General features: G+C 44.3%; 1 protein-coding gene across 2 annotated transcripts in view; it reads right to left on the bottom strand.

The window, feature by feature from the left end:
- Nucleotides 1–26,134, bottom strand: part of LOC143316167 (semaphorin-5B-like) — a 30,178-nt gene extending 4,044 nt beyond the window's left edge. The window contains exons 1-19 of one of the 2 annotated variants that reach the window (XR_013076261.1): nt 26,031–26,107; nt 11,492–11,680; nt 11,298–11,397; nt 11,070–11,115; nt 10,880–10,942; nt 10,692–10,790; nt 10,050–10,263; nt 9,663–9,948; nt 9,327–9,462; nt 8,750–8,957; nt 8,362–8,569; nt 7,433–7,550; nt 7,018–7,202; nt 6,350–6,493; nt 6,060–6,207; nt 4,794–5,019; nt 3,467–3,688; nt 3,221–3,391; nt 1,486–1,635 (exon numbers count right to left, since the gene is read on the bottom strand). Coding sequence is in view for 1 of the 2 variants with exons in the window: in XM_076723937.1 (XP_076580052.1) it covers nt 1,486–1,635; nt 3,221–3,391; nt 3,467–3,688; nt 4,794–5,019; nt 6,060–6,207; nt 6,350–6,493; nt 7,018–7,202; nt 7,433–7,550; nt 8,362–8,569; nt 8,750–8,957; nt 9,327–9,462; nt 9,663–9,948; nt 10,050–10,263; nt 10,692–10,790; nt 10,880–10,942; nt 11,070–11,115; nt 11,298–11,397; nt 11,492–11,636 (2,869 nt within the window). In the remaining variant the exon portion in view is untranslated. Of the gene's footprint in view, nt 1–1,485; nt 1,636–3,220; nt 3,392–3,466; nt 3,689–4,793; nt 5,020–6,059; nt 6,208–6,349; nt 6,494–7,017; nt 7,203–7,432; nt 7,551–8,361; nt 8,570–8,749; nt 8,958–9,326; nt 9,463–9,662; nt 9,949–10,049; nt 10,264–10,691; nt 10,791–10,879; nt 10,943–11,069; nt 11,116–11,297; nt 11,398–11,491; nt 11,681–26,030 lie in introns of both variants that reach the window. The other variant, XM_076723937.1, reaches the window with a different exon arrangement.
- Between the last annotated feature and the right edge of the window lie 1,183 nt (nt 26,135–27,317).

The following is a 27,317-nucleotide window of genomic DNA, read 5'->3' as shown; positions in this document are numbered from 1 at the left end:
AGTCTAATCCTGAACCTTGAGTTGATCTAGCCTGAGATAGGAAACTCCGAGTTTCCGGTTTCAGAACAGGTGATTTGAGTTAGTTCAGTCAACTCAGAGTAGGTTAACTCAGAGTTAAGCGCGTGCACCACGACTATAAAAAGCCAACATCAATGGAGCCCCGATTCGACGAGTCACCATGGCGACGGGGAAGAGGAGCGCTGCGTTTTTTTACCCCACTGGAACTCGAACTCTTAATGCGCTCATACGGCGAATTTGAGCATGTTTTTAGAAAAAAGTGTAACACCGCTGCAGCTGCAAAAGAGAGGGAGGCGGCGTGGGGGAACATTGCTGCTCGGGTCAATGCGTAAGTTTAAATGTAGTCCTTTGCAATCACAATAATATTACAGGGGAAAACTGCTTGAATGGTAGCTCATTAATTTATTTCATGTAGGTGCAACCCCGCGGGGGAGAAGTGCACTTGGCAGCAGCTCAAGATGAAACATAAAAACATTGTCAAACAGGTAAGACACGGCATAATTTAATGGGGGTACCTCATTTTGATCATGTGTTATATTATAAAGTAAATATTAAGTGGCTGTTTGACTGTGCAGTTGTTATCACCAACATAATGCTGCGCAAAGAAACGCAGCGCAACACACAATATCTGCTGGGATGTGAGAGCATGACTCCGGCTGGTAATGTTGCAAATGTAAGGACGGATTAGGTTGTGTATGTAGATGATGGACTGTGACGTCAAACGGTACCGTTCAAAAAGATAATTGTCTGGAAATGCCAGAACATCTATGCGCGGTCTGATAACCATCTCCCGACGAATATTTAATTCCCTGCGCAGTAATGCTGCACCTTCATCCACGGGATCGTTGTCAAAAGGACATGTTAGTGAAAAAAAGTGCCTACTGACTGATTTTTTTAAATAACAGACGGCCGAACTATGTTATCCCAAAACTCGCCTGCTGACGAATGAATGAGGAAATCAAATACCGTGTGTGGCTGACAGAGGGCGGAGACAGAGAGAAACTCGAGGTTCATTGAGGAAAAACCTGGTCCCGACCAGGTTAGGTTCATAGAGTCTGTTACTATGGTAACTGACCGAGAGCTTAAGTTACCTCTCTCTGTGAAACAGGTAGAGTTACCCCTCTTTCTCTGGTTTGAGTTACCTCCCTTTGTGAAACGGAAAACTCAGAGTTTCCTTCGTTTCAGGCTTAACAAACTCGGAGTTTTCACTAAACCTGCTTTGTGAAACGGGCCCCAGCCCCAAAAGATCAAACAACAAGAACGACAAGACCAGTTAATTCCTCTCAAAGGCGTCACTGTTCTCGAGGTACACAGAGCGCTGACAGCTCCATTAATTCATCTTTTTAATTTCTACTTGTCAGCGTTCGCTGTGTCTGATGAAACTTCTGGATGACTCCTCTGGATTTTTCCAGCTTGTATCAGCAACAGTCTCGTTCCAGCGATTCGCTATCGAGAGCGTGTGCTTACCTGGCACCTCATGAGGCTGGCAGGGCCTGGACTGGGTGACGTTGCCCTGGCAGAGACCGGCCTCGGCCTCCTGGTCCTCACCGCAGCGACGAGTGCGATGCTGCAGACCCTCCTCATCACAGTCGCCCCACTCTGTCCATTCACCCCAACCTGAGGGCCAAAGAAAGGAGTGGACAGAAAGAGCGAAAGCTTGAGAAACTGAAACAATACAAGTGGGTTTTGAGTGAAGTTGTGCTGTTGGACGCTGCTTTGTTGTAAATCCAGGAAGCTGATTTTGGACACAAGCTAATTTTTAGCCTTTTTAGCATGAATAAAAGCGACACAGAAGGAAGCCCCTAAAAAATAGGAAAGGGCTCCATTATAAAAATGTGAACCAATTCAAGCCCCTCCACATCCTGAGGAACTCAGTGACCAGAAGAACCGTGTGCGGGTTTAGAAACGTTGGCCGCGGCGCCGTGGTCATCATCAGTCAACAGCCAGTCACAGCTCAGCCTCCTTGTGAGCCCACTGGGGTCACTTTGTTTGCTGAACAAAAGTGTGAAATACATGAGAAGTTAATTACACCCATTTGCTCGACTTTGATTTGAACAAAGTCGCACACAAGCTGCATCCATCCATCCATGTTTGGAGTCAATAGTAAAATGTCAAAATTGTATTTTTTTCTCTTTATTTTCTGACTTTCAGCCAAGGCATGCTGGGACAGACACCAACAGCAGCATTATTTGCCTTCTCAGCCCAAATATTGATTCTCCCCTTGCTGTGTGGAGGAGATTTCAGCGTCCATACAAACATCATTATTTGATCTGGGGAGACAGCGTGAAAGCTATGGAGTGCATTTACGGTGTAACAATTAGCAGAACGAAGATAACGCCGACAAATTGGCTTAGAAAGAAAAAAAAGTTAATTAAAATACCCAGTTTGCAGAAGCATAGAGTGATTTGTGTCACCAATAGTAAGAATAATAACAATAATAATGGTAGCAGATTGTGAAAAATCACACTTTTTCTTCCATTTTTAGAGCAAAAGACCAGATGCAGATGACTGGGAAGATAAAAATAATGACAGAATTTTGACTCTCAGCCAAGGCGTTCTCGAGATAACAACAAGACAGAAACTTGATTATCACAGCGTCACCTTCAGGTCAAGGAGAGTCATGAGTAGAGGGTGGAATTTGCAACCCACCTGATGTTCGTGGGTCTTACGGCTTTTGCTGCTCAAATAGTTTGAGCAGAGAAAAATAACGATAAAACAAATCATAGTAATTATGCACTTGTCTCGGGAGATTTGAGTTTGGAAATTGCAAAAGTAGGACAAGATAAGGCATCAAGTAATGAACCAGAAGAGTTCACAACAGAAGTTTTTGATTCAAAATGCGTCATTAAACGATGTCCTCTTATACCTTTAAGTCCCAGAGTACTGGACTGTCGGCTCTCCTGATAAACTTTCTAAAGTGACACAGTCCAGTGGAGTTTGGTCACGATCGCATCGACATTTCCTTGATAATTTGATCTCGATACTGACTCACTTTCAGGACCCAGAAGTTTCTGACGATTTGTCGATGACAGTGTTTTGAGAAAATTGAGAATTTGACATTTTCAGAGCAGGACTGGAGCAAAGATGCCGATGAACTGAGAGATTCAGGTGCTGAAAGTCTTCAGCCTCTAACTGCTTTTGAGATAACGCTTTGAGGAGTGTCATTTTCGTGCGAGTGAACGGGTTTTACATAAAATCATACCTTCACAGACGTGTGTGTTGCAGAGCGCCTCTTCAGTGTGCAGGCCGATACAGATGTCTCCTCCACTGGCAGGCGGTGGACTACTGCACGTCCGAGTCCGCTGGTAGTGTCCGCCCCCACAGCTGGCCGAGCACTGGGACCAGGCAGACCAGCAAGACCAGGCTCCGCTCACTGGAACACACATAATAAACTTTCTGAATGTAGTGTGCACATTCTGCTGCAGCAGCTACACCGACGTCCCGTTACCTGGACAGGGTTGAATGTTGCAGTCCTGATACTCCACCGGGGATCCTACGCAGGCGCTGGGGTTGGTCCTGCCCTCTGCTGTCGAGCAGCTACGTTTCCGGGTTCGGAAGCCTCTGGAGCACTGCTGAGAACAGCCGGACCACGTTTCCCATGATCCCCAGCGCACACCTTGGGGCTGGGAGAGAGTTCTCCCACTACTCTTCACCAAGTCTTCAACCAGAGCTGGAAACACACAGAAAACACATTTCATCTGCTTTATTAGAGTCCAAAAGCATTCAAAATGCAGCATAAATTGAGATTTATTCAGTCCCTTTCACACCATCAGCAATTCACTGGAGCGGCGAGACGGAGAGCAGAACCAGTGAAACAACTTGCACTCATGGAAAAGAGCGAAAGCTGATCCCTTTTGATCCACCGGCTGAACGAGTGAATTGCTCGGAAATTTTCCGCTGAGTTCAAAGAAGGACCGCAGGATTTTATCTTTTTATTGGCAAACTCAGCAGACAGGCAGCCTTTTATCAAACATTAATTAGTGAAATGTAATGTGGGTCACGTTGAAAAATGGAAGTCGTTTTCCCCATACACCTGCCACACACACACACACACACAGGCATCCACAATCACAGATTATTTACTTCTTATGAATGAGCAGTACTTCCACAGGCTTTCAATGAGGCCATCAGAAATATTTCTGGTTATTTTCTGCAGACAGGAGGACGAGAGAAGCCACACAACATACGATGAAGAGATGAAATGACATTTTGCCTCTGCTTCACCTATTTTGGAGTCGATTTCTAAACTTTTTGCATCTTTGTCTTGTATGAAACGGATTCCATGCAGCCTGCATGTCCCTGAGGGATGGAGGAAGCGGACATGTGCTTCCCCATGATGGTTCAATGATGTTTAATCAATCTGCCGATTGATGTCTACATACAGTTTGGCTACATCCGCCTCTGAATAGACCAGCTGTGTTTATTGTGGCAAACTGGGATCTCTGCCACCAGCAGCACTTCTTTTTTTTTTTTTTTTAAAGTCTGATCATGATCCAGTTCTACTCTGCAGGTTTTACAGACACAGCTCATTAGACGGCTCCATGGAGTTAGACCAGGCCTAGTTTCGTTTAATCCAAGAATAAAATTTATCCCCAGGTTAAGGTGGCATCTGGCTACACCTGCAGTCGGCTAAGTAATTACTGCACCAGCTGTGTTTCAAGAACACCTGCTGGCAACTGACAAAAGAGGAAAACGTGGCAAGCTCTGCTAACAACACTGCTGAGCTAAGTGAGAAGGGAAAGCTGATGTTTCCGCTCCGTGTTCCCTCTACTCACAGTCAGTCTGGCAGGCTCCAGAGCCGTCATTGGGGCAGAACCGCGTCTCTGCCTTCTTCTTGCCCAGCTGGAGCTGCTGGGGGTCGGGGAGCAGTGCCCGACAGGTGTATCTGAACCTCTGCTCTTGCCTTGAGCCATCTTGACTGACGTTGACCGGCATCCAGGGGGTCCAGGGGGTGTTGCGGCGCACCTCAGGGCAGGCCTCCAGGTTACAGGCCTTATATTCCTGGAAAACAGGACAGAGGCGGCTTGTTAGCATTGATGCAGATGAAAAGTCTAAACCCAGTTACTGCTGTCTCATCGACTGCGGGTTGTCTTTACCTCACGTAGCCATGGCCCCCATGTTTCAGTGATTCCTTTTCAACAGCTTGCAGAGACACACTGCTGTCTCATTACGTTCTGCTAAACAACACAAATATTGCAGTACTTGCTAATTACTGTCTTTAATGGCACTATTGTCTGGTGGCTGTGAAGAGGCAAAGTTAAGGCAGCACGGAAGGATGCACCTTCACAATGAAGCTCTGATGGCATTGTTGGATCACTAAGGAGCAGCACTTGCGGCTCCGTAGTGGGTTCCAAGACAAACACTTGGCATTGTGGATGGGAAGCCAGGAATAGCAACTGCAGCAGCTTCTACTTGTTGATCAGGGCTCGTGTGGGGAAGGAGGTGGATTCGTGGAAGGACAGCATAAACCTCTATGTGCAGCTCCTCATCAGCAGGTAAAAGGATGCAGCTACGGGACGCAAAGGGCCACGGCCAAAAGAGCTGGTCATGAAAACTGGATGGTAAAAAATGCGATCGGGGTTCATCTCTGACAAAGTCTGAAGGATCTATTATTCCAAATAAATAACTGCCATAAATAGTAGAAATAAATTGGTTCTTCTCTGCAGAGAAACATCAATGAGAAATGGGATTGCTTTAAATAAATATGGCAATACTGTTCAATTTAACATGTTTTCTTAAACTTTGATTATTTTCTTTCGTTTTGCATCTGTTTAACTCATTTATCACGTTTGGAAAGGCCATGACTTACTGGTTTTCTAATCCATCGGAAACAGAAGAGAAGATTAAACCACATTTATCTTAAACTATATGCTGAAGTTTTGCCAAATGATGACTGTAAATGTCCCATATCAGTGCAGGATTAGCAGAATGAGATTCAACATTAAGATATTCTTGTCCAGACAAACTGAACTATTTCAGAAATACAGCACAGCACAATATAGCACTATTCCCACGGCAGAATGTTTCCTTTTCCTTCCTACCGTAGAACATCCAGGACAGCCGTTGCCGTTCTCACAAATTCTGGTCCTGGAGTGGACCCCCCCTCCACATTCAGCACTGCAGTGAGCCCAGGACCCCCATGCTGTCCACAGCACTGGCAGAGGACAGGGCTTCTTCTCATTGCACAGCCTGGAAGCACAGACACACACAGTCGTTCCCATACAAAGTGGTGATATTTAACCTCTGTGTCTATTATGCCTCTATTTTCCCTCTTCATGGCAACATTTCCACCTCCCCGTGCAGAAACTGATGCAAATATATTCCGTCTCACCTCTCTTCTCGACCCTGGCCGACACAGATTCGACCACCGTGGCGAGGCGAGGGGTTGTTGCAGGACCGCTGCCGCACTTCAAATCCGATGCCGCAACTGCTGCTGCACTGGCCCCACGAAGACCAGGGAGTCCAGCCGCCATTCCTGACCAAAACAGAAGGCGTGACGGGAATGTAAACTGTGTATACAAGTGAATCCGAGCCTTTTATGGCACACAGGCTCCACTCTCAACGACCACCTTAAACGTTACCAACTAGCTAGCTCAGTTAGCAGCTATTCAAGATTATGAGCCTCATAGTTCACGATTAATTTAACTCCACAGGCTCCATAACTTGCTTCATTGTCTTTCCAATTTGCCCACTTTTAGTTTACACTTTATTAGTCCATTATGCACTCTGTAGGTCTAATTATGTGAGCACAAATCCATCAAACGCAATCACCTTGTGACTCTCGCTCTCTGCTTTAATGAGATACGTTTATGATTTAGGAGCGTGGTTGTATTGATATAACTGTTTTCAGATTTATTAGGCCAATTATGGCCTGTTACAAAATCAGTAGCTTATGGTAATTGATCTCTGAAGTAATGAAGATTACTCCTTGTTTTCATAGTTCATGACTGGCAGAACAACAGAGTGGTGTGGTTTATTTCTGCATGAAAGAAACTGTACCTGGAACAGTTTGCCACCTGGATAGTTGAGCCTTTACATTTGACCCCGCCGCACTGGGCCATGGGTCCGTCACACGAGCGGGACCGACACACACAGCTGCTGACGGAGCCCTCGCCGTCATCGTGGTTACAAGGCTGCCATGGTGCCCAAGGGCCAAAACCGCCATCCTGTGTCAGGTTCCTCACCTCCAGAGAGGATTTAAGAGGGGCTTAAAGTCCACATCAAACACATCACATTTGCCTAAATGTACCATTTCGGTGTAAATCAACAGCTTGATGCCCTGAAGATGGTCAGCTGAACAAATAAACTATGTAATAAACAAACGATAATTAATCAAAATCTCTGCAAAAATATATCTAATTACAGTGTGCATACAGTTCAGCCCGGTACGCCAGACTAACTGTGTGAGTCTTACTGGGCACTCAGTGATGTTTTGGGTCCACTGGTTCATGTTGGAGCTCTCCTCGATGGTGGTGCAGCGCTTCTGTTTGTGATCCCAGCCGCAGTAAGGGTCCCGAGCTTCCATGCATTGACTGTTATGAGAGCAGACGTCGAGTCAGTAATTGCTGCAGTTTCAGGATGATCGAGCCTCTCTGCGGCGCACTCTTTTTTGCCATGAATACTAATTCATAACATGAAAAACTGCACATTTCTAGTCAGCAGGATGCTTTCAGTTACTAATTATTTTCTCTGTATTAAAGGACTTCTATTGTGTTTTAAGTAGGAGGGCTGCCAGAGGCACTGATACCGAGAAAGAGCTGTACATCATACAATATTTTGTAAGGCTGTCAACATATTCTACTCGTGCATTTATTGTCAACAAACTCATTATGCCTGCTTATGTAATGTCTGCTCTGAGTCTTGCCAAAATATGGACTGACAGTTTCAAAAGCAGTTTGTTTACAGGGAGAAAAAAAACAGGCTCTTAACATAATCATCTTTGTCAGCATTTATTGTGGGCCTTGCAGACTTGGCCACCCACACGTGTTTGTCTCTTTAATGGCACTAAGTTCATAAATCTTCTTCAGCATTTTGAAGTTCAGTCAGTAAATTTGCACACTCACCACCGGCACACAAACAAACACACAAGCTGAACAGGCTCCCAGATCTAAACCCCAGTGTTGACTAAATTATCAGCTGCAGATATTGGATTTTCATTTGCTTTATACTTAACACATTCATATTGGATCTGTCAGATACGTCGCTACAGCTGCTATATGTTTGTAAATCCTTGTGCCCTTCTATCATAATCAAATAAAAAACAACAATAAAAGTCTACAAATCTGCTTTGGGAGCTGACATCATATCTGACACTGCAGTTGTGAAGGGTCTGCTGGATCATACCGTTCAGCTGGATAGCTGGAGCAGCGCTCTAACGGGATCTTCACCAGCCTGTCATCGAGCCCGACAAACAAAGATCTGTCACTGTGGAGGATCTGCAGGCTCTTGATTGGTCTGATTTGCCCGTCAGGGAGAATCCTGAGCTCCTCCAGGTAGCAGCCTTGAAGGCTTTTATTGGTTGTGGAGAGAGCCTTCAGGATGGTGCCGTATTCTGATTGGACAAAATGAACAAGGAGAAACATTCTGGGATAAAAATGCATATCATGAAATCATAAATGAGTGAGAAATGAGCCGGTTAACAGATTAAAAGGTACAAACAATCTGTTACTGATTCATTACTATTCCGGTTAAATCAACAAAGTCTGCCCCGGCTCTCTCCACTCCTGCTCACCGGTGCCGATGTACATGATATGGTAGAGGGTGTCTCGCCCCTGCACGATGTCCACCACCATCTTGGAGAAGCGCAGGTTGTCCTGGGTGAGCAGAGGGTTGATGGTGACCGGTTGGACCACATCGTTCATGAGGAAGAGTCGCTGGGCGTCCTGGAGGCTGCGCTCCGTCAGGTTCCCGCCGGGTCCTCCCTCCTCCAGAACGCCACACTGCAGCCAGGAAGGAGGGATCAGTGTCAGGCATTCAGGACGTAGGTGGTTTTCAAACACGTCTCCGAGTTTGCTCTTTCCTCTTTTCAACAAAAGACTCCAGCGGTTAATCGTATTGCTTAGTATTCCTTCCACCTGGGAGCACAAACTCCAAATTAACTGCCACAGAGCCTTCATAAATCTTAGCAGTTACACCTCTTTGTTCTTTTTCTTGCAAAAATTGTGCAATGAGAAAGATCAATATGAGACGCAGAGGGCAGATCTGAAAGCAAACATAACAAAACTACTGCACGTGATGATAATCTGAAGCTCTCAGCCTGATTTGGGCAGCACGCCGTGCACGTACTGTTGGAGGTTTACCGATGCTACCTGAAAATTGGGTATGGGGTTTGGGGTGGAGAGCCAGGCAGTGCGCGGGTTCTCCTGGTAGCGGAAGGGTCCGTTGAAGGCCTGGGTGATGGAGCTCAGGTTGAAGGCACAGACAGCAGAAGCTGATATACTGTTCCTAAAGGACGAAAGCACAGTCAGAGCTCAGCAGCTCAGTGAGAAAGAAAGCAAGAACGGAAGACAGAATGCGAGAATTTATTTACAGAGAATTTATTCTAGCTGTTAAACATACAGACAAAACTTCACACTGTGGAGTCAACAGACGGCACCTGTGGTGTGATGTCGTCTGTAATCACGCTATTCATGAACATTACTCACACGTTGGTGGTGAAGATACCGTAGATCAGGTCCTGCTCTGGTAAGTAAAACGTACTCTGCAGCTCGTTGTAGTAAAAGGGGATTTCTCCTGAGCGTGAGCAGTTGAGCCGGGTCTTCATGAAGGTGGTCCACGTGTCCTCCAAAAGGAAGCGTCCACCCATATCGTTCTTACAGACCCGCGCCACGCGAGAGAACACCATCTTCCCGCAGTCGTTTTCAACCGCGGTTTCTCTCAGGAAGAAGTAGGCGAACCGACCGATCTCATACACCGAGACAAAATGAGGCTCTGCGAGACGTACGAGAGGAGAAAAGAAAGGATATGGAGGACGTCCACAAAGAGACACGGGTCAATACGAAGCTAACAAAAGGACCAGTGAGTGTGTTTACCGTTGAGCCATTTGGAGTTGTACTGGGCGGTGCGCAGCGGCGGCATGTTCCCCAAGCTCCTGTAGATGACGGGGTCACGTCCAGAGAAGTCGATGACCGTGGCCGCATACAGCTCTCCCCTTTCTGTGACCATGGCGGTGGAGTTGTGGCGTGGGTCGTAGGGACACCGAGCGACGCCGTTCACCGTGTCCAACACCTGACTGATGTTACCAACCTGACAGGCAGCACAGACACGTGTCAACGCAACTGAAGTCACAACAAATGAGCAATTTGGCAGTAGGACAAAGAGGATCTGCTGGGTCGCAAACAGCATTTTTAACACACTTTTAATTATTAATTGAAAACTTTTAATTAATTTATCAGGACAGAACTTACTACCACTTCTCAAATGCTCCAAGCTGATGCAAAAACGTTCCAGTCCTCAGAAAATGTATTATTTATATCAATACTTTTCGGGATCATAAAATCAACAAAACCAATTATTTGTGTGTTTTAGGCAGTTTTTTGATCATTTACACGTACTTTACATTTTTACCAACAAATTTCAAAGTAATCAAAGGCGTTTACGATTGCAGAACATGTTTTCCAACGTCAAACCCAGCCCGAGCTGCTCACACCTCACGATAAAGTGTTTGTACCAACCAGCCTGGTGATGCAGACGGGGGTGAAAGCGTTGGTCCCGCACGTGAAGAGCGTCCTCCCGCTTATCAACAAAACTCGGATGTAGTTTTGACACTCCTCCTGCACACGAACACACCACAAAGCGTGAGAATCCTCTGTCATTAATAAATAAAATGCAAACAGCCATCTCAGTAGGAGGAGGACACTACCTCAGACTTCCCCTTGCTTTGACACGAGCGCTTCGTGTCTTCATCAGGCGCCCATTCTGTCGCCTGCGGAACAAAACAAAAAAATACTTGGAAAATGTGTATTCATCTTAAATGTAATGAGCACAGAAGAAAAATGCAGCGAACTAAAAATCCTCTCTCTAACATCAGCTCCGGTCTTGGCGAGCGTTACCTGTATGAGCGAGGCGTTGCTCAAACTCAGCCTGAAGAGGAAGTTTCTGTGGAAGAGACGTTTCGGACGTAAAGCAGCAGAAGCAGACACACAGCAGAGGGTTTAATAAGCGGTTTCTTCCCTCCCATTCTCTCTCACGATACACTCTGATCAAACCTTATTACATACACTCATTTTACGACACTGCATATTGGCAGCACATGCTGACTGGACGTCGTTATTTGTCACCTTGCTCCCACAACGAGCTGGTTTCTGCTCAGGTCCAGAGCCAGCTGGGAGAAATCCTTCACTCCTGGACGGGAGAACTCTGACACCCACGGCCTCAACGCTGGATGGAGACAGAGCAAGAGGATGAAGGAAGAAAGGGTGAGGGTGGAGGGAATCCACCTCCACCAACTGGCTGGTTGGTCAAATGCACTCACCTTGGTAGGAGACAACAGGATGTTCCTTTCGACTACAGTCTGCTGGTTTGACGTGAGGCTGCTGGGACAGACACACAGACCAACAGATGACCAGCACAAGGCCACGGGCAGAGAGGGCCCACGCCCCCCACCCTGACGTAACCATAGTTACAACCGCATCCAGTCTTCTATCAGGTCCTCGGGAAACACCTGATGGAACAGAGGAAACATCTGTGAATCAAACACCATGATGGAAATTTTCAAGAAGTTTCCTGACGGACATACAAAATCCTCATCTGTGATGGAGGAAAAAGTGCTGCCACTGAAGCAATATGGGATTAAAGTGTTACATGCAGAAGGTTTTCTATTCCTTTCTTAACCAAAACATGTGCACTGGACTTCAAAAATCCATGTACATTATTAAACAGCACTTCGCACTTGCACACCATTCCCTGCTCTGTCTGCTTGTTCGTCCATCTAAATTAGTTCTGCCAGTCTCCCCATCCCAGCGGTCCTGGTGCTGACTCTCTCTGCTCTGGGTGTCCTGCCCCTCACTGTCAGCGGGTCTCAGTCACGGCTAATTCCAATCAAAAGGCCAGAGCCGCCGATCTCTCTAATGCCGACTCTCAAACCGAGGGTGCCATCAACAGAGATCTTCATGACTGAGGAGACCCATTCAGAGATGAACCTGGGCCCGGAGCCAAACGGGGGGTGTGAACTTTGAGCTGTGAGCCACATGAAGGGTCTTTGTGTCGACATCTAAAACCATTTACGTGCATCAAATCTGCTCAAAGATGATGATCTGATGGCGATGACTCTGGGCACAGGAGTCACGGCAAAGTGTCACAAAATGGCACAAAAATGCGGAAAAAACGTAAAATGTAAATAAGTCACCATAAAAATCAGAACACCACAGTATGGATCTGCTGCCTTACTTCCATTTTATTCTCTTCTACCTCCACATTTATTTTACTTTCCAGCACTTCATGGTCATGACCAGCAGTGAAGAGCTGAGAAAGTGTTCGATCTTGATACCAAGTAAGTGCAGCACTGAGGCCAGCAGGTCTGACAAATGTTCTCACCACAGTGAGCCTGCAGGCGTACAGACACGCAGGTCAAAAGGACGATGCCGGCTTTTCTGTTACAGCGCAACATTTTACAGTTGCACGTGGATTTGTTTGTTTTGGCATGCCTTTTTTCTAGGATAGGACGTTGCAATATGCATGTTTTTCCTACTGATTTTTGTCTTTTTATTTTGTTAATTTAATGATCCGCCTCCAAAGAACGAGAAAGGGAACCGCGGCACAGCGACAGAATCTCAGTTGGCGAGATTACCCAGAAATACTTAGTTTATTATGTTTATTTATTAGACTAATACATAACCATAGAGAGTTTGCTGTCAAGACACATCTCCCAGCTGAAACCGTGGGGGGGGGGGCGGAACATATACTGACACACACAGGCATGTGTGAATACAGCAGCAATCGCTGGTTGTTTGAACATATCGCCCAGCCCGAGCTCCCAATTACTGAAGCCAGTTTCTTTGCAGCTGCTATGAGCTCTGGAGAAAGAGGCGGTGGATGTCTGTCTGTCTGCTGCTCACCAGGAGGACTGAATGTGTGTCAAGGCAGAGGTTTTTCAAGCTGCTGGGTCTCACATTGCTGCTTAATGAAGCGACAGGAACAGAGCCTCCACCGCTGGCTTCGCTTTTGTTATGTGGCAACGCCGCTCTCACCGTGCGAAGGCTGGCCAGTGAGAGGCCGAGTGTTTTAGGATTCGTCTATTGAGCACAATGAGGGGGAGCAGCAGCAGACGTCACTCAGATTCTTCAGGGCTATGAGGAAATGCACAGATGCAGATTCTCACTCTGTGATCAGCATTAGCTAAAGAGTGCGTGTTTCCAGATGACCCATATGACCACGGGAAAAACATGGCATGCAAACAGCTGTACACCGAACCATCCACCCCGACCTTCTTCCTGAGAGGATTTGCAGAGCTTTAACATTATACTTCCACCTGTCCTTGATACCTCAAATCAGCAAATCCTCACAGAATGAGTCAATTTTCCATATATTTGCCTCAACTAATTTTCCGTTGACTGTGGCGGCACAAGTTCAAATGTGGCTTGAAAGATCAGATCATGTGTCCCCGATGAGTTCTGGGCACAGTCGGATCAGCCAAAACTCATTCTGCTGCCAGGTGTGCGCTGTCAGATATAGGATATTTAAAGTAGGAAGTAATGGTGGAAAAACATTCGAGCCGTTTTCCTGGAGCCCTGAGGGTGCCCCTTCATTCATGTAGCTGGCCGTGTTGGAAAAACACCATAAAGCCTTCACAACCTGTGAAGAGATTAGAAATACACAGTCTCCGATTCATGTGACCTGTGTGTTTTTGGACTGTGGGAGGAAAACCACAGGAACACGGAGCGGACATGTGACCTCCACACAGAGAGGAACACCGCCAAGATTAAAGATTAAGAGTTCACGCTGTGCATAACGCTGAAGACCTGACTTCGATGTATCAATAAACCATAACAAGACAGGTGCATACTTTATCTGTTAGCATCTGAACGCCTCGTGTTTGCTCTGCAGACTAATCTCCGTGTTTCATTCCTCGGTCACAGTGAAAGCTCACTCAAACATCACATGGAGCCCTTCGCCTCGCTCTGAGGAAACACAGACCTGCATAACTAAGACGCTGGCGTGTCTGCTGAAAGTTTGCAGCGCTGTTCAGAGATACGCAGGCCAGTGTGCTCCACCCTGAACATGACAGCCGCTTCATTTTGCTCCACAAACAAACTCAACGCAGAAGCACAAAGGTTGTGAAAGTAAAACCTTTACTTTGTAGTAGCAGTTTTAGGCTTATCCTGTGTTTGCAATGTGTATAACAAATTTGTACTATGATCCTCACAAAGCTATAATAGTAGCAGAATAACTTTGCACATATAAACACTGCTGCAGCAAAAACAGCTCACCACTATCTCCTTTAAAAGCCCATGAAGATATAGTTTACCTGCCCTCTTACTTTATTTGGACGTTTGTTAAGCGGCACTTGATTTGTTACAACCACTTCAGCTAAAATTGTACAAGCCCTGTATGGAGAAAAGGCTAAACTATCTCCCTGCACCTCTCAGCCAATAGAGTTTATGATACAGACTTAACCACTTCTCACAATCCAGACAATAACCTGACCGATACTGCCAATAATCACCTGTCAGGCTCGAATCCAGACTTTTCTCTAAAGCCAGAAAGTCATCTCACAACAGACATCACGATGGCCACGACACTGTAAATCAGTGGCTTCCAAACTTTTTGACTTGTGACGTCTTTAAAAGTAGCTAGAAACCCAGCTTCTTTTTTGACTCCTCTTCACAGTTCGCAAAAAGATATGAATAAATATTTTTCAGGGGTCAGGCATCTGCGGTGTCAGTCAACAGGTGGAGGTAACACAACAAGATATGCTGAAATGTGCCAACAAAGGCAGAGAAGAAGCTAACAAACGTGGATGTAAACAATGCAGGATTAAAAATAAGGACAAGCCGAAAACATTAAGCCGCGGCTGTCAGAATGCTTTACGAGGAAGGAAGTGCACATGACACATTTGTGAGACCTCAAGGATGCACATAACGCGTATGTAAAAATAACTGCTTGTTTAGACCCCACAGTGCACCTTTGAGCTGCCAGTATGCGTCACCAGAACAGCTTCTCAGACGGTCGAAAAGCTCCACAACCCCGAACCCGCTGAGGTTGGCTGAACTCGCTGCGGCCTTCAGAGTCTCTGCTCCAGCGGCAGTGAAAATACTCTGACACATTAACAAGTGTTTGGACAGAACGGAAGAGGTGCTGCAGCACTTCATCACAGCGGTTTGAAGTTTACACACAGCACAGGTTTTTGTCCAACACTCCATTTTTCTTTCAGAAGACAATGTGGAGCGAGTTATTGGATTTTAGTGTTGGCAGAAAGAAATTGAAAATCTCTTGGTTGTTTTTCTTTTTTGGGCGTCTGTGTGTGTGCGTCACAGTCTCACACACACACCTCACAATTTAAACCATTTCATGTTGAGTATTGCTGAATCCAAGGGCAGTTCAAGCGAACGCTTCAATGCCACGAACAAATCCTTACACACCCTCATCTTCACAACCACCACTCCTGCAGCATCCTTAAAAAAATTAGGAATCTCAAGACTTTAAAGCATGCTTTAATTAAAGTAAAGGTTTTTTTTTTTGCGAGCCTCCCTTCTTTATTTCAAGAACTTTCCATTCAAGCACTCTTGGCTTTGTCTTGAGACAGACTGAAGCAGTAGAACATTTCAGTCTTTTCAGAAGCCAAAGGGATGGCCCTCCCATGGTGTGTGTCACTTGGAAACCTTCAACCCACTGCTTATATATGAATGAGTTGATTCGATGGGGTAAAAAGTAAGGCATGGATGAAGCTCTTTTGTGGCCGTGCGAGCGCTAAGCTTACTGAGCTTGAATACACCAACAGGGCAGCCATACTGACACTGTGAAGGTACTATTTCTTTTTCTGTCAAGATGAGTAAAACCTCTTCAGTCATGTCTTACAAAAAAGCTATTAAAGAGAATTATATGTCATGATCTGACTACAGAAGACACACAAAGACCTTGAAAATGCTAATTAACACTTCCACTAGGATTACACAGGCTACAGAATGAGCATGCTGAGACACTGGGTATACATATTAAGTGAGCTTCATTAAAATCCAGACAAATCTTCTTCACTCAGGTCATATATGACAGGGAAATTAATTACAAGTAATTATTCCCTCATTCGGAAGGCCCGTAATTTGTTCCTCCGTGGCATCAAAAATAAAAGGGAGTCCAGCATCTGACCCTTTTGCATTAGTCTGCTGTCTAAAATCTCTTGTACTTGGACTTCATCCAAATATCATTAAAAGAGAGAGTGAATCCCCCTCCCACCTCCCTGCGCTCAAAAACCTGGGATTCCAAACTCCAAATTCCTCAAATCAAAAGGGCTCACAAAGCAACAGCTGCTCCCGAAAGCAAATACCTTCAAATTTCTCCTCCTGTTACAGCAGCAGCGACTCGACAGCCCTCGCCCGTAACGAGCGGTAATATTAATTACCAATAAAGTCAGTTCATGGAGATTTGTTAGTCGGAGCAAATGGACACTGAGAGGGCATCCAAAGTCTCTCCATCAAAATATTCAGAGAGGACCATTTCCGAGGCAGTGTTCTCAGCTCCTTCCTACCGGGGTGAATGGCCTCTCTGTGCAACCTGCCAACTATCTGCCAATGGCCGCTCTCTTTTACAAGTGAATAGACTGAGTTTAGCCACAGTTAAAAAGACACACTAACGTGCCATGGCTGCGCCACAATGGCCGTTCGGGTAATTTGCCAAACCTAATGATGCCGGTTTGGCCCCGGCTAGAGGAGGTAGAGAGCAGGAATCCTAAAGAGGCACACAGCTGCACTGATCCCTCTCTTCCTATCTCCCCTCTCTCATCTCTGTCTCTCTCTGTTCTCTTATCATGGACTCCACTTCTTTTGCTTTCTGGAAAATGGCACAAGTGGAGCGTGTAACCAAATGCATGCTTCTGCGGTCTCTCAAAATGGTGCACTATCAAGACTTTTCCCAAATTTCCCCGGAGGGAAATCTCTCAGTCATTAGACATGACTGAAAACGAGTGGTCTGTCCTACCATTTCCTTCAAAATGAAGAGTTTTAGCGTCTACCTGTTCTGCACCGAGAAGCAGACAGACGCAGTTAGAGAGTAGCTGGTGAACATAGTGGAGCATTTAGCAGCTAAAGAGCCAGATATTTCCTTCAGGACATGGTGGAGGCCAAAGTCAGAGCTAAAAGGAGAGTGATTATTGGACTTACATTCACCAGCTAGCCAGGAACATAACTGCAAATGAATGTCAAAATTGGTCTGTGTCTGCTAATAGTTTGCTTATATGATAGCCTAAAGAGAACAACCTGTAAAGTCGTCTTATATTGCCCAAATTTTTGGGCAATATAAATTAAAGTGATTTGACCATATGTCAAACATTTGAGCTCTGCCACCTAGTGGCCAAAAAAGATGAATGCAGCTTGAAGTAACGATTATCACAAGGCTGGCAATAAGTACAAAGGTAATGCTCTGCATGACACCCAAAATTTACAATAGCTGCATTTAAACGTTTGTTAAGAGTGAGAATCAGTAAGTAAGCACTGTGCTGAGGCTCCTGTCTGGAGGGTTTGTTTTAACAGTAACACCGTTAAACACCGTTTTTGTGCGCAGATCATCTGACTGCACCTTAGAAAAGCACCAGCGCCAGTCAACACGATAAATTCATGCGTGACAACATGCGATTAGACCGAGAGCCACGTACATTAGACGCACACCACAGCCACACCAAGAACTGCAGCCTCAAAAATGTATCATACAATTGAGTCCACGACTGTCTGATCCCTCCAAACTGATCCCTGCATTCCTTCACCTACTGTTCAGACACCTGCAGGCAAACAGCAGTACTCAGGCATCGATACTGTGATAAAAGATACTGAAAGTCCGATGTCATGTGTGATTAGCTGGTGGGTTACACGATTAGATAGACTAACATCCGATAGTTTGGAAAAAGAGAAAGTATGATGCATACTTACTGCATTGGATTTAATTGGGCTGTAACAGTGTTTATATAATACTGTCCACCCCTTGGGGACATCTTGTAATTGGAAAAATATTCAAGCTATAATGCCTGAGTGCATGTAATTTTAATGGTTATTTGCAGAATACAAATGATAGGTTTGGATTTTATTAATCTCAGTATGATGAGTAGTTTGTTTTCCCACTTGTGAGCCTGTGGTCTCCTTACATTTATTCTTAAATATACCTTCGAGTGGCTGTTCTGCCTTTGCATGGCTGGTCAAACTAATATCAGCATGCCAATTAAGACGGCCTCTGCATACGAAACTCTTGGTTGACTTAACAATGTCAGTATTTTAATAGCTAATCCATCGCAGCTAATTGATGCAGTAGTCAAGGAGAAGGATCTCATAAAATCTCGCCCTTATTACTGATGACAGCATTTTTTTAGAGAGTTGTTGTGATGCCAGATATGTGACTATTATTTTCCAGATACCTCACTCTCCATAAAAATGACTAATTAAGTAAAGAATTCTAAGTCAGCCTCAATCCTATTAGACATGTACTCAGCCACAAGAGGTGTAAGCCCTGTTGCCAGCAATTATTTGGGGGAAGGGGAAAGAAAAATTTCAATTTTTACATAATAATTGTAAAAAAAGTAGACCCGACATCACTCGAGGTTACATCAGTGCAACATGTGGCTCTTGCTTGACAAAAAGCCAACTGCCCTCTGCTGAATGGTGAGGGAAAAAAATATCCCTCGCTCAGACATCATTTTAGAATCCAGACTGAGGCTATTGATCCAGATTTGGGAGTCTTTACCTCCCTCTCCCCTCTGCTTTTCTCTCCTTTGCCATCCCCTTGCCAATTTCAGCACTCATGTCTCAGACAGAACAAAGGAAATTTCCACTCCACATTACCTGAAGCGCCGAATGTTAGCGCACGTCTATCCGTGGCACATATAGTCTCCAGAGCGAGAGACAGAGCGATACCAGCCGAGGATGGGCACGAAACGGGAGGAGGGAGGGGTCGAGGGTCATGTTATAGACCGTTAGAGGTGAAATGAGGCTGCAGAGAGGAAACAGACAAACTGACAGCCAGGCAGAAAAACAGCCCCAAAAAGTAGGCGAGCTCGGCACAGAGACGGAAAGGACAACACAAAAGAATAAGTAATTGCACTGAAACAGCCAACCTCCACATGGGATACATGCACGGGTACACACACTGCGCACGGAAACACACGGAGAAATAAACTTACTTGTTCACCATCACCAAACTGACTCGGGAGACGAACAAGTGGCACGCATCCCGACGCTTCACGTGGTGATGGAGACAGAAAGAGGTACGAGAAACAAGAGAGAGGGAACTTGTTACACACCGGCACACAGCGGCACGCTGACCAGAGTGTGTGCAGGACGGCGGGGAGGGGGGTTAGGGGTGTGTGTGATGGGGGGGGCAAAGCATTCCTGTTTGTGCAGAGCAAACTTTACTCTCTGAATAGGGAGGGAGGGTGTGTGTGTGTGTGTGTGTGCACTGTTATCTTTGTGAGATTTTGGTTAAAATACATCAGATTTGAAGTGCTACTTGAGTCGCTTGTGTTCTGTCCTTGTGGATCAGCAGCGTGGTGTTTTTGCACTGCCTTTAAGGTCGATCACTCAATATATAAACACATTCACACATTCATATCCGCTCATATTCTTTTCAGGCTGACGCACTGAACCAGAGCAGTGCCAAACAGCCCGTCAGCAGCTGATTGACACAAATTTAATTGCATACTGCAGCCTCCTGGTGAATGTAGGTACGCACAAATCTCCAACTAATAACAGAGACGGTTCAGAAACAAGACAGCGCACTTAAGAGCCATTTCCTGTATCTGTGTCACATGGGCTTTGCCACAGACATGCCCCTTTAGGAGAGTCTACTCAGCCTCACGGGAGCAGTGAATGTGAGCACAGACAACGTAAACAATATGGGACTGAAAATATCTTTTTAAGGGGATAGAAATGCATTCAAAACATGTGTTAGAGCTCACTGTGCGTAAATATAACACACAAGAATCCAAGGACACTCCACAAACTGATGAAAGATTTTCATTGAATTCAACTATTGCTGGAAACACAATATCTCAGGATTTCAATCAATAAATCTGACCTGTCCCAGATGTTCTGGCCTTTCCTTTAGTGGCAGTTTTACTCATTGTAATTACTATTCGGGCCATTTAATGTCCACTGGACCACAGGTGGACTCCAGGGGACCAAAAAAAACCACAGCAAAATTTGTATGAAAAGCACAATTTTACAGTAAAAGCAAAGCCTAAAAATGTAGTGCCAATTGTGTTCTTCTGAGCTGCCAAAGAAAATCGACGTCTGAATCGGTGAACGGAGTCAGACTAGAATCTGAGCCTTGGTGTTGGTCGAACACAGCTGCGGTATCATCAATGTGCAAATGACTGAGGAGACAGAGTCAATAGTGAATGCCATTAGCTCTGACAAACATTTTGTTTGCCTAAACAAAGAAATCTAGTCTGGCCTCCAGAGTCACCCGTGATGGCCAGCAGAAAAAGCCTCATTGTTCACTCGCAACCTTAGAAATTAGAAATGACCACAGAGTCATCTCCAAGTTTCTGAGCATCACTCACAAAGGTAATATTAAATCTCCAGTGCACAACTGCACGTGTTGACTCGATTTCATGATCTCGGCTCCTTGAGGTTTCTTAAAATCCCTCAGTATAATGACACGGACACATTCTTTTCCTCATTCCTGAATGGGTTTTGGTTTGTGGTACATTTGTGATATTTACTTTAGCATGCCAACACAACTGGTGGCACGCTGAGGTTGTTTATCATCCCTGAACGCAGCATTCACAGCGAGTCCTGGAGATTACAGGGAGGGCTGACATAAACACCAGAAAACTACTGGGTGTATCGAAATGTTTTTCTTCTATTAATACACTAGAAACATTCAGGATGAGCGTAACAGTCGCATCAACAGCACAGGAGAAAACAGCAGTAAACTTTCTGTGATAAGACATTCGAAACAAGCTTTAAGTGAACCTTTAGTTTGGACTGTCCTCACTACTGTTTCTGTTTCTGGACATATTCTGTGCCAACAAGCAGGAAATATGACAGGTCTATGTACTGTTGACAGAGACACCGGTCAGGCATGCCTGCAGAGGTGGATGCCAGTCTGAGAGGGTGAAAGGGTGACCTCCCATTCACAAATTCATGGCACCAATAAATCATATTCAATGAAAAACGACAGCATCGTTTAGCTTCTTGTGCGCCCAGCAGAGCATAAGAGACAAATAACACTTCCAGCCTCATCCCCAACCTTTACAGAGCAGGACATTCATCTCTCTCAGCCTCAGTCTCACCACAGCGGAGCGTCAAACCCCCCTAGGAGGATGAATGGATCGTTCCTGTGCAAACTTCAGGATGACCTCCTGCAACTCTGTTTTTACAGCTCTCCTGTCACTGCTGAGGCTGAAAGATTACAGGCACAGTGAGGCGCAGGGGAGCGCTGAGCAAAAAGCCACACCAGGAGCAGCGAAAGATGGCCAGAGCAGAGAGCAGTGGACTTCAGGAGGCTCAAAGGAAGCCACCAACCTGTCAACTACAGCAGTGAATACCAGAGTAACTTGTACACCTTGTACGATTCAGAAAAGCTACTGTGGTTGCCTCTACGAGCCAGCATCTTCTGAAAATCCCTGTTAGGCCAAAATCAAGTACATATTTGATCATTTCAGGCTCTGACTATCATAACTTTAAAACATCAGCACGTCTGCTAATCAGCTCTTTCAACTCTGGTATCACGAGATCAACAGCGGCGGCTCCTGAGGAGGTTAGCATCGATGCTGCGATAGCATCATTATATCAGAGAGTATTTCATTAAAGGATGAGCAAAGTACAGCACTGAAGGCTTTTCTCCACGGAAAAGATGTTTTCAGTTTTCTCCCAACTAGCTTTGGCAAGAGTCGTACTACAACATATGGTTCGCTGATCTGATTGGTTTAAGTTAGCCCCGATAGATGGTGATAGACAGATGGTTCATCCAATCACCTGCCAAGTATTTTTTTGAGCGTGCCTGCCCTTTTCCAAAGAGTTTACAAGGATTTCTTCCCAGATGGTTCTCTGAGCAATAATAAGCCAATATTCAAATAAATAAAAAAATCTCGATAAGTTCGTCAGTCTGAGCGACAAATTTCACGTTACATGTTTGACCTTTTATTCTTCTAAAAATACTGATTAGTGCAAATTGTCAAACATTTGGACTAAACGCGAGGAAAGTGTGTCACAAGGCCACCGTTGTTTCTTTTTGATGCTGCTCCTCGGTGGGTATTCAGAGGTTTTTCACTGAACTCAGCTGCCTCTCGCGTCTGGAAAATCAGTAAAAAGTTGTGGGCTGTAACAGCTATAATCTGAAAGGTGCTAAAACTTCTGCCGAGGTGAGGACAAACGTGGATTTGGGTAATAATTCTCTGTGAGTTCCTCGCTATAAACAACACCTTTCAAGCGTCATTTGATCTATTGTTAAATTAAAAAGACTGATCATAGCAGCCGTAAGTAAAATTCCTATCTTCCTCTCTGCAAAGGTCTGTAATGGTATAAAAACATACTAATACTACTGTCTCGTTTTCAGCTCAAACTTGTAGAGTAGAAGCATATTTTACAGGAGACGAGCCAATAACGAGACTACCATATGTGTTTATATGAATGAAAAAGACATATTAGTTAATCCCCCATGATTTCCATTAATCAATGACCAGCTGTAAAAGAGGCCTACAGTGGTTACCCAACAACTCTTAACCCCCAAAACCAGCACCCGACCCCGACCCACCCACCTCGTCACAGCCCTCAATGGAAGCCTTGTCCAGCACATAGCGCTCCTCTGTGAGACAGGTCCGTGTGTCACAAAGAAATATTGACTTTTAATACTTTAAACATTCAGCTCACTCCGTTTTAAACAAGCACGGCTGTGTTGATTTTTGAAACCCTCGCAGTCACTGAGGTTTACCTTTCTGGTGGAGCAATAAAACTGCATTAACAGGGGTAACACGCACACATGCAGACACAAGTTGAGGTTGCAGTTTAGAGGGCAGGCAAGCAGCACAGTGAGGACACTTAAGTGATTCGCACATGAAAAATCACATGCATCTGTGTTGTTTGGACAGTTTGACATTCAAGGAAATATGCTAATGTGAAAATTTACGAGGTTAAATGTGGATATCAAATTCACCTAGCTTCACATAAATCCAGGATGTGCTTAGCCGAGCTTAACACGAGCTAGCTCGGAGCAGGCAGCCACTGCCGAAAGTTAAAAAAGGTGCTGTCTGACACCTCCAAATCTGTATTATTTACCCTTCATATTTTGCTTATTTACTTGTTTAGAAATAGAAATGTAAAAATGAGAGATTGTGGTTTTAGGGAGCAGTTAGCCTTTGAGCTATTTCTTGACCAAGCATTGGGGTTAGCATCTCACGTAGCATCTCACGGGTCCTCACTGAAACTGCCACTCTAAAAAAGCTGGACTGCTGTGTAGAACATAAATAAAAACACAATTCAATCATCTTCAAATGAACTGCCAAGAGTTTTATGAAGTCTTCCAGAGCCAATGTAGTAATATCCTCTACACCATCACAAAGTGGTGAACCTCGCTCCATCCTTGCTTGTGATCAAATGAGCCTTTTGTAGCCCCTGTCCCCACTTTTTTATATTTATTCACAAAAATCAATTAAGCTGATGAGGTCAAACGTTAACTATGTTGTCTTTGCGCTGTTTTCATTTGAGAATATGTCAAAAAGGATGAGAAAACACACACAGCATCCTGACTGTTTTTGGAATCTGGGATGTAGCTGAGAGGTTAATGAATGCTCTGCTGTCCCCCAGCAGCTCTATCACGGTCCCATACACAAGGCGCTCAATGGCAAAAGCTCGTACGGCAGCGTTGAAAGACTGTGGCTTTCTATAGGGTTTTCCGAGAAAAAATCCTGAAGTTCTAACAACTTTTCCTGAATAAATAAAAGTCAAACACACTCACAGACACAGTCTCAGAGCCTGAAAAACACCCTGCCGCCTGTCCATCAGCCCCTCAGCACTAAACTCTCCTCATCCATCTTTCTCTCCTTTTCCACTTCAGCCCGACCTCATATGTGACTGCGGAGGTCTGTGGGTAGCACATTCAGGCATTCAGTTTAATGATTTAATGCCACTTCCATTTAGAGTGTTATATATTAGCAGCAGTAGGTCCTTGCATGTCCCTGTGGTCCCTGTTTCCATTCAGCTCTGAGGCAGATTTTAAGCTGATGTTTAAAAAGAGGCAGAAAATAAAGCAAAAAAAATACATTTGCAGTAAAATCTTTGTATAAATATCTGATATTTCCTACATGATTGGTCCTTGTCTATTTATAACTGCTTACTAACTACTTCTCAAAGGTTAGTTTTACCTTCCTGAATGTGTTTTTTCAGCTTCAGCCTTTGGTTACTATTCATTTCACTGTGGTATGAACAACAGAACAATGGACGACAAAAGAAAACATGATGGATTATTGAACTCTCAATGTCTCACATTGATGATGATGATGGTCAAAAACAAAAAACAAACTGATAAGCTTTGGGAAATGTTAAAGCAGCTTATTGAATTTGTGATTGCAATTTAGAAAATACACTAAAACAAGTTAAACCAGGAGTCTGACCTGTCAGTCAGTACATAATACTTTAAACATTTTTTGGTGCACCATTTGTTATGTGTGTCAAACAAGTGCAATGGAAGCAGCAAAAAAGATGGAGGAGAAGATTTTCAAATTAAAGGCTTAAATATATGTTGAATGCGCTTTTTTTTGGTCTGTCTAATTAAATCTGTGCTGAGACTGAGAAATGCCACGGCTGAGCAAGGAGTGTGACAAGGTGGTTTAGGCTCCAGTAGTTTTGTTGCTCGGCCTATTATTCTTTTGTCTGGATGAGCTGACAACTTGAAAGGTCCAATCAGGACACATATCCTTGACAAGGAATGAGGATGGAGAGAAAGCAGCTGTCTGCTGGATCTGCACGTTAAGATATTTGACATGTGAAAGCAAAATACTGGGGCCAATCACATTTCTATTAACTATTATCACACAAATGATAGATCTTGAACTGGTCACTAATAAGTCAGTGTAAATTATTAGTACTAAAATGTGAATGTTCAATGTTATTCAGCCTATAAAAAAAGGATATTTAGGTTTATGAGCTAAAGCTAAAGCAGCCATTTCATTTTTTAGAGGTCGTTTTTGTTCAATTCACACAACCTTCCTCCACTATAGGCTAAACACTGATAGCAGCAGAATGCAAGAAAGTCCAGTTTCTCCTCACCGACAAACGCTCCACGTTATTTCTAAAAGTCGTGCTGAATCCTTAAGGGTTTGGTTACTGACAAGAAAGCGTCTCCAAAGTTCAATGGGTTAAAACGTGCTTGCACACCAGCAGATTCACGGTCATACCTGCGTGCAGCCTCCGCACAGGTTTCGGAAACAATGCCAGACGACCTGCACGCTTTCGATTTGGATTAATTTTGCAGGAAAACAGCAGCTCTATGAATATCAAAACATTTACCTCATCGTACGCCGTGCCTGCATTTCCCCTTTACAGACGGCCAACTTCGAGCATTAGTTTGTACTGCCTTCATCCAGCTTGAATTATTTTCCAGAAATCAATGTTACAGCAGCAAGTGCTGCATGGTGCACGGTCGCCGAATTGAAGAGTGGACCCTAAATATAGGTTTCATGAGTGTCATGAATCAAATGTGCTTTCTGGAAAGCTCGGAAACAATAAAATCTTATTTTTTGAATGAAGTTCGGTGTTAATTCTTTCAACGCAGGAGCTAAATGCAACAAAAAACGATAATGAGTGGGCGCTGGGCTACTATCTTTTAAGCTTCCACATGAAGTAAACTTAATACAACTAAATGAATGTCAGTCTTACCATTCACTTCTGATTCATCGCGGGATTCCTGCTGTTGACTGAAGTTGTCGCTTTCAGGGACAGAGATGGTGCAGATTGACGGCAGCCCGCTATCCAGAGGTCTGGACTCTGCTGCGGCTCTGTGAACAACAGGCTACCAAGTTACAGGTTTAGTTGAGACCAGTAGGGGTGCTGTCAGGAATCAAAGTGAACCAAGTGTGTAATAAAGTCTGTAATGTTAGAAGAGGAGTGAGACTCATCTGACTGAAAAGTACCTTATACTGGAAAGTGCTCTGCTCAAGTCCCTCTGAGGATTTTTGGCTTTTTGCATCAAACTTTCTGCTGTTTATGAATGTATTCATCTTTGCATATGTCTTAATAAATAAATCTCAAAGTCAAGAAAACAAATTAAGCAAATTAAACTATATCTATTTATTTTGTCCAGCCCTGTTTGAAATGCATTTGCATGAATGTACTGTAATTAAACAGGGTGTGTTTTCAATTAAGTTTTGTCTTATTTCTGGAGCTCATTCCTCCATTAACTCTCAAATGCCAGCCACTGTCAGCGTATAACTTAGTGACAATAATCACTGTTCATGGACACATAACCCTGAGTCTCAGTAAGACCTCAGCAAAGAGTGAGGTTTACAAAATTTTACCATTGAAAAAGGAAGCCTATATAGTCATATGAATGCTGGGACAGAGCAATAAAATGCACAACAAATGGGAAATGACACCGACACAAAGAAAACAAGTGAAAGAGACAAACTCACACTCAACTTTTTCTTGGGCCAAGAGCTGCCTGTCAACCACCTGTCTTTCAGATCTGCTGAAGCTTTTTGATATAACCTATCTGACCTACAGACACATTAAAGGATTTCATTGACAGAGGTTTGCTGGGTTCACTGAGAAAAATGCTTTGCAAAAAGCTTGGCTGCCATCTGCTGGGACATCACCCTCCACATTACAATGATACGGCTGAGCTGTAAACACAACCTGCTTTTGTTATATCAACTCATGTGGGCAGTAAAATAAGTGTTTACACACTCTACAATTGCAATTAAAAGATATGGTGGGTAGTTTATAGGCTGATCCCAGTATTTAGTATATTTACCTCTCTTTATCATATGAAATAACACATTTTTGAGAGGGTGTTGATATAGCATTTACAGTTTGTGTTGCAAACATAACTAAAATGACATTTTAAAATATCATTTAAATAAAATATAAATGAACAGTTAATAAATCTGAAAATGACACATATTTTACTAACATTTAGTGGGAGCAGAGACTTGGACTCATGACCTC

The sequence above is a fragment of the Chaetodon auriga genome, chromosome 23 (genome assembly GCF_051107435.1).
Source record: "Chaetodon auriga isolate fChaAug3 chromosome 23, fChaAug3.hap1, whole genome shotgun sequence".
In the NCBI taxonomy this organism is placed as follows: Eukaryota; Metazoa; Chordata; class Actinopteri; order Chaetodontiformes; family Chaetodontidae; genus Chaetodon; species Chaetodon auriga.
The sequence above is the reverse complement of the archived record's forward strand: the minus strand, read 5'-3'. Positions and strand labels throughout refer to the sequence as shown.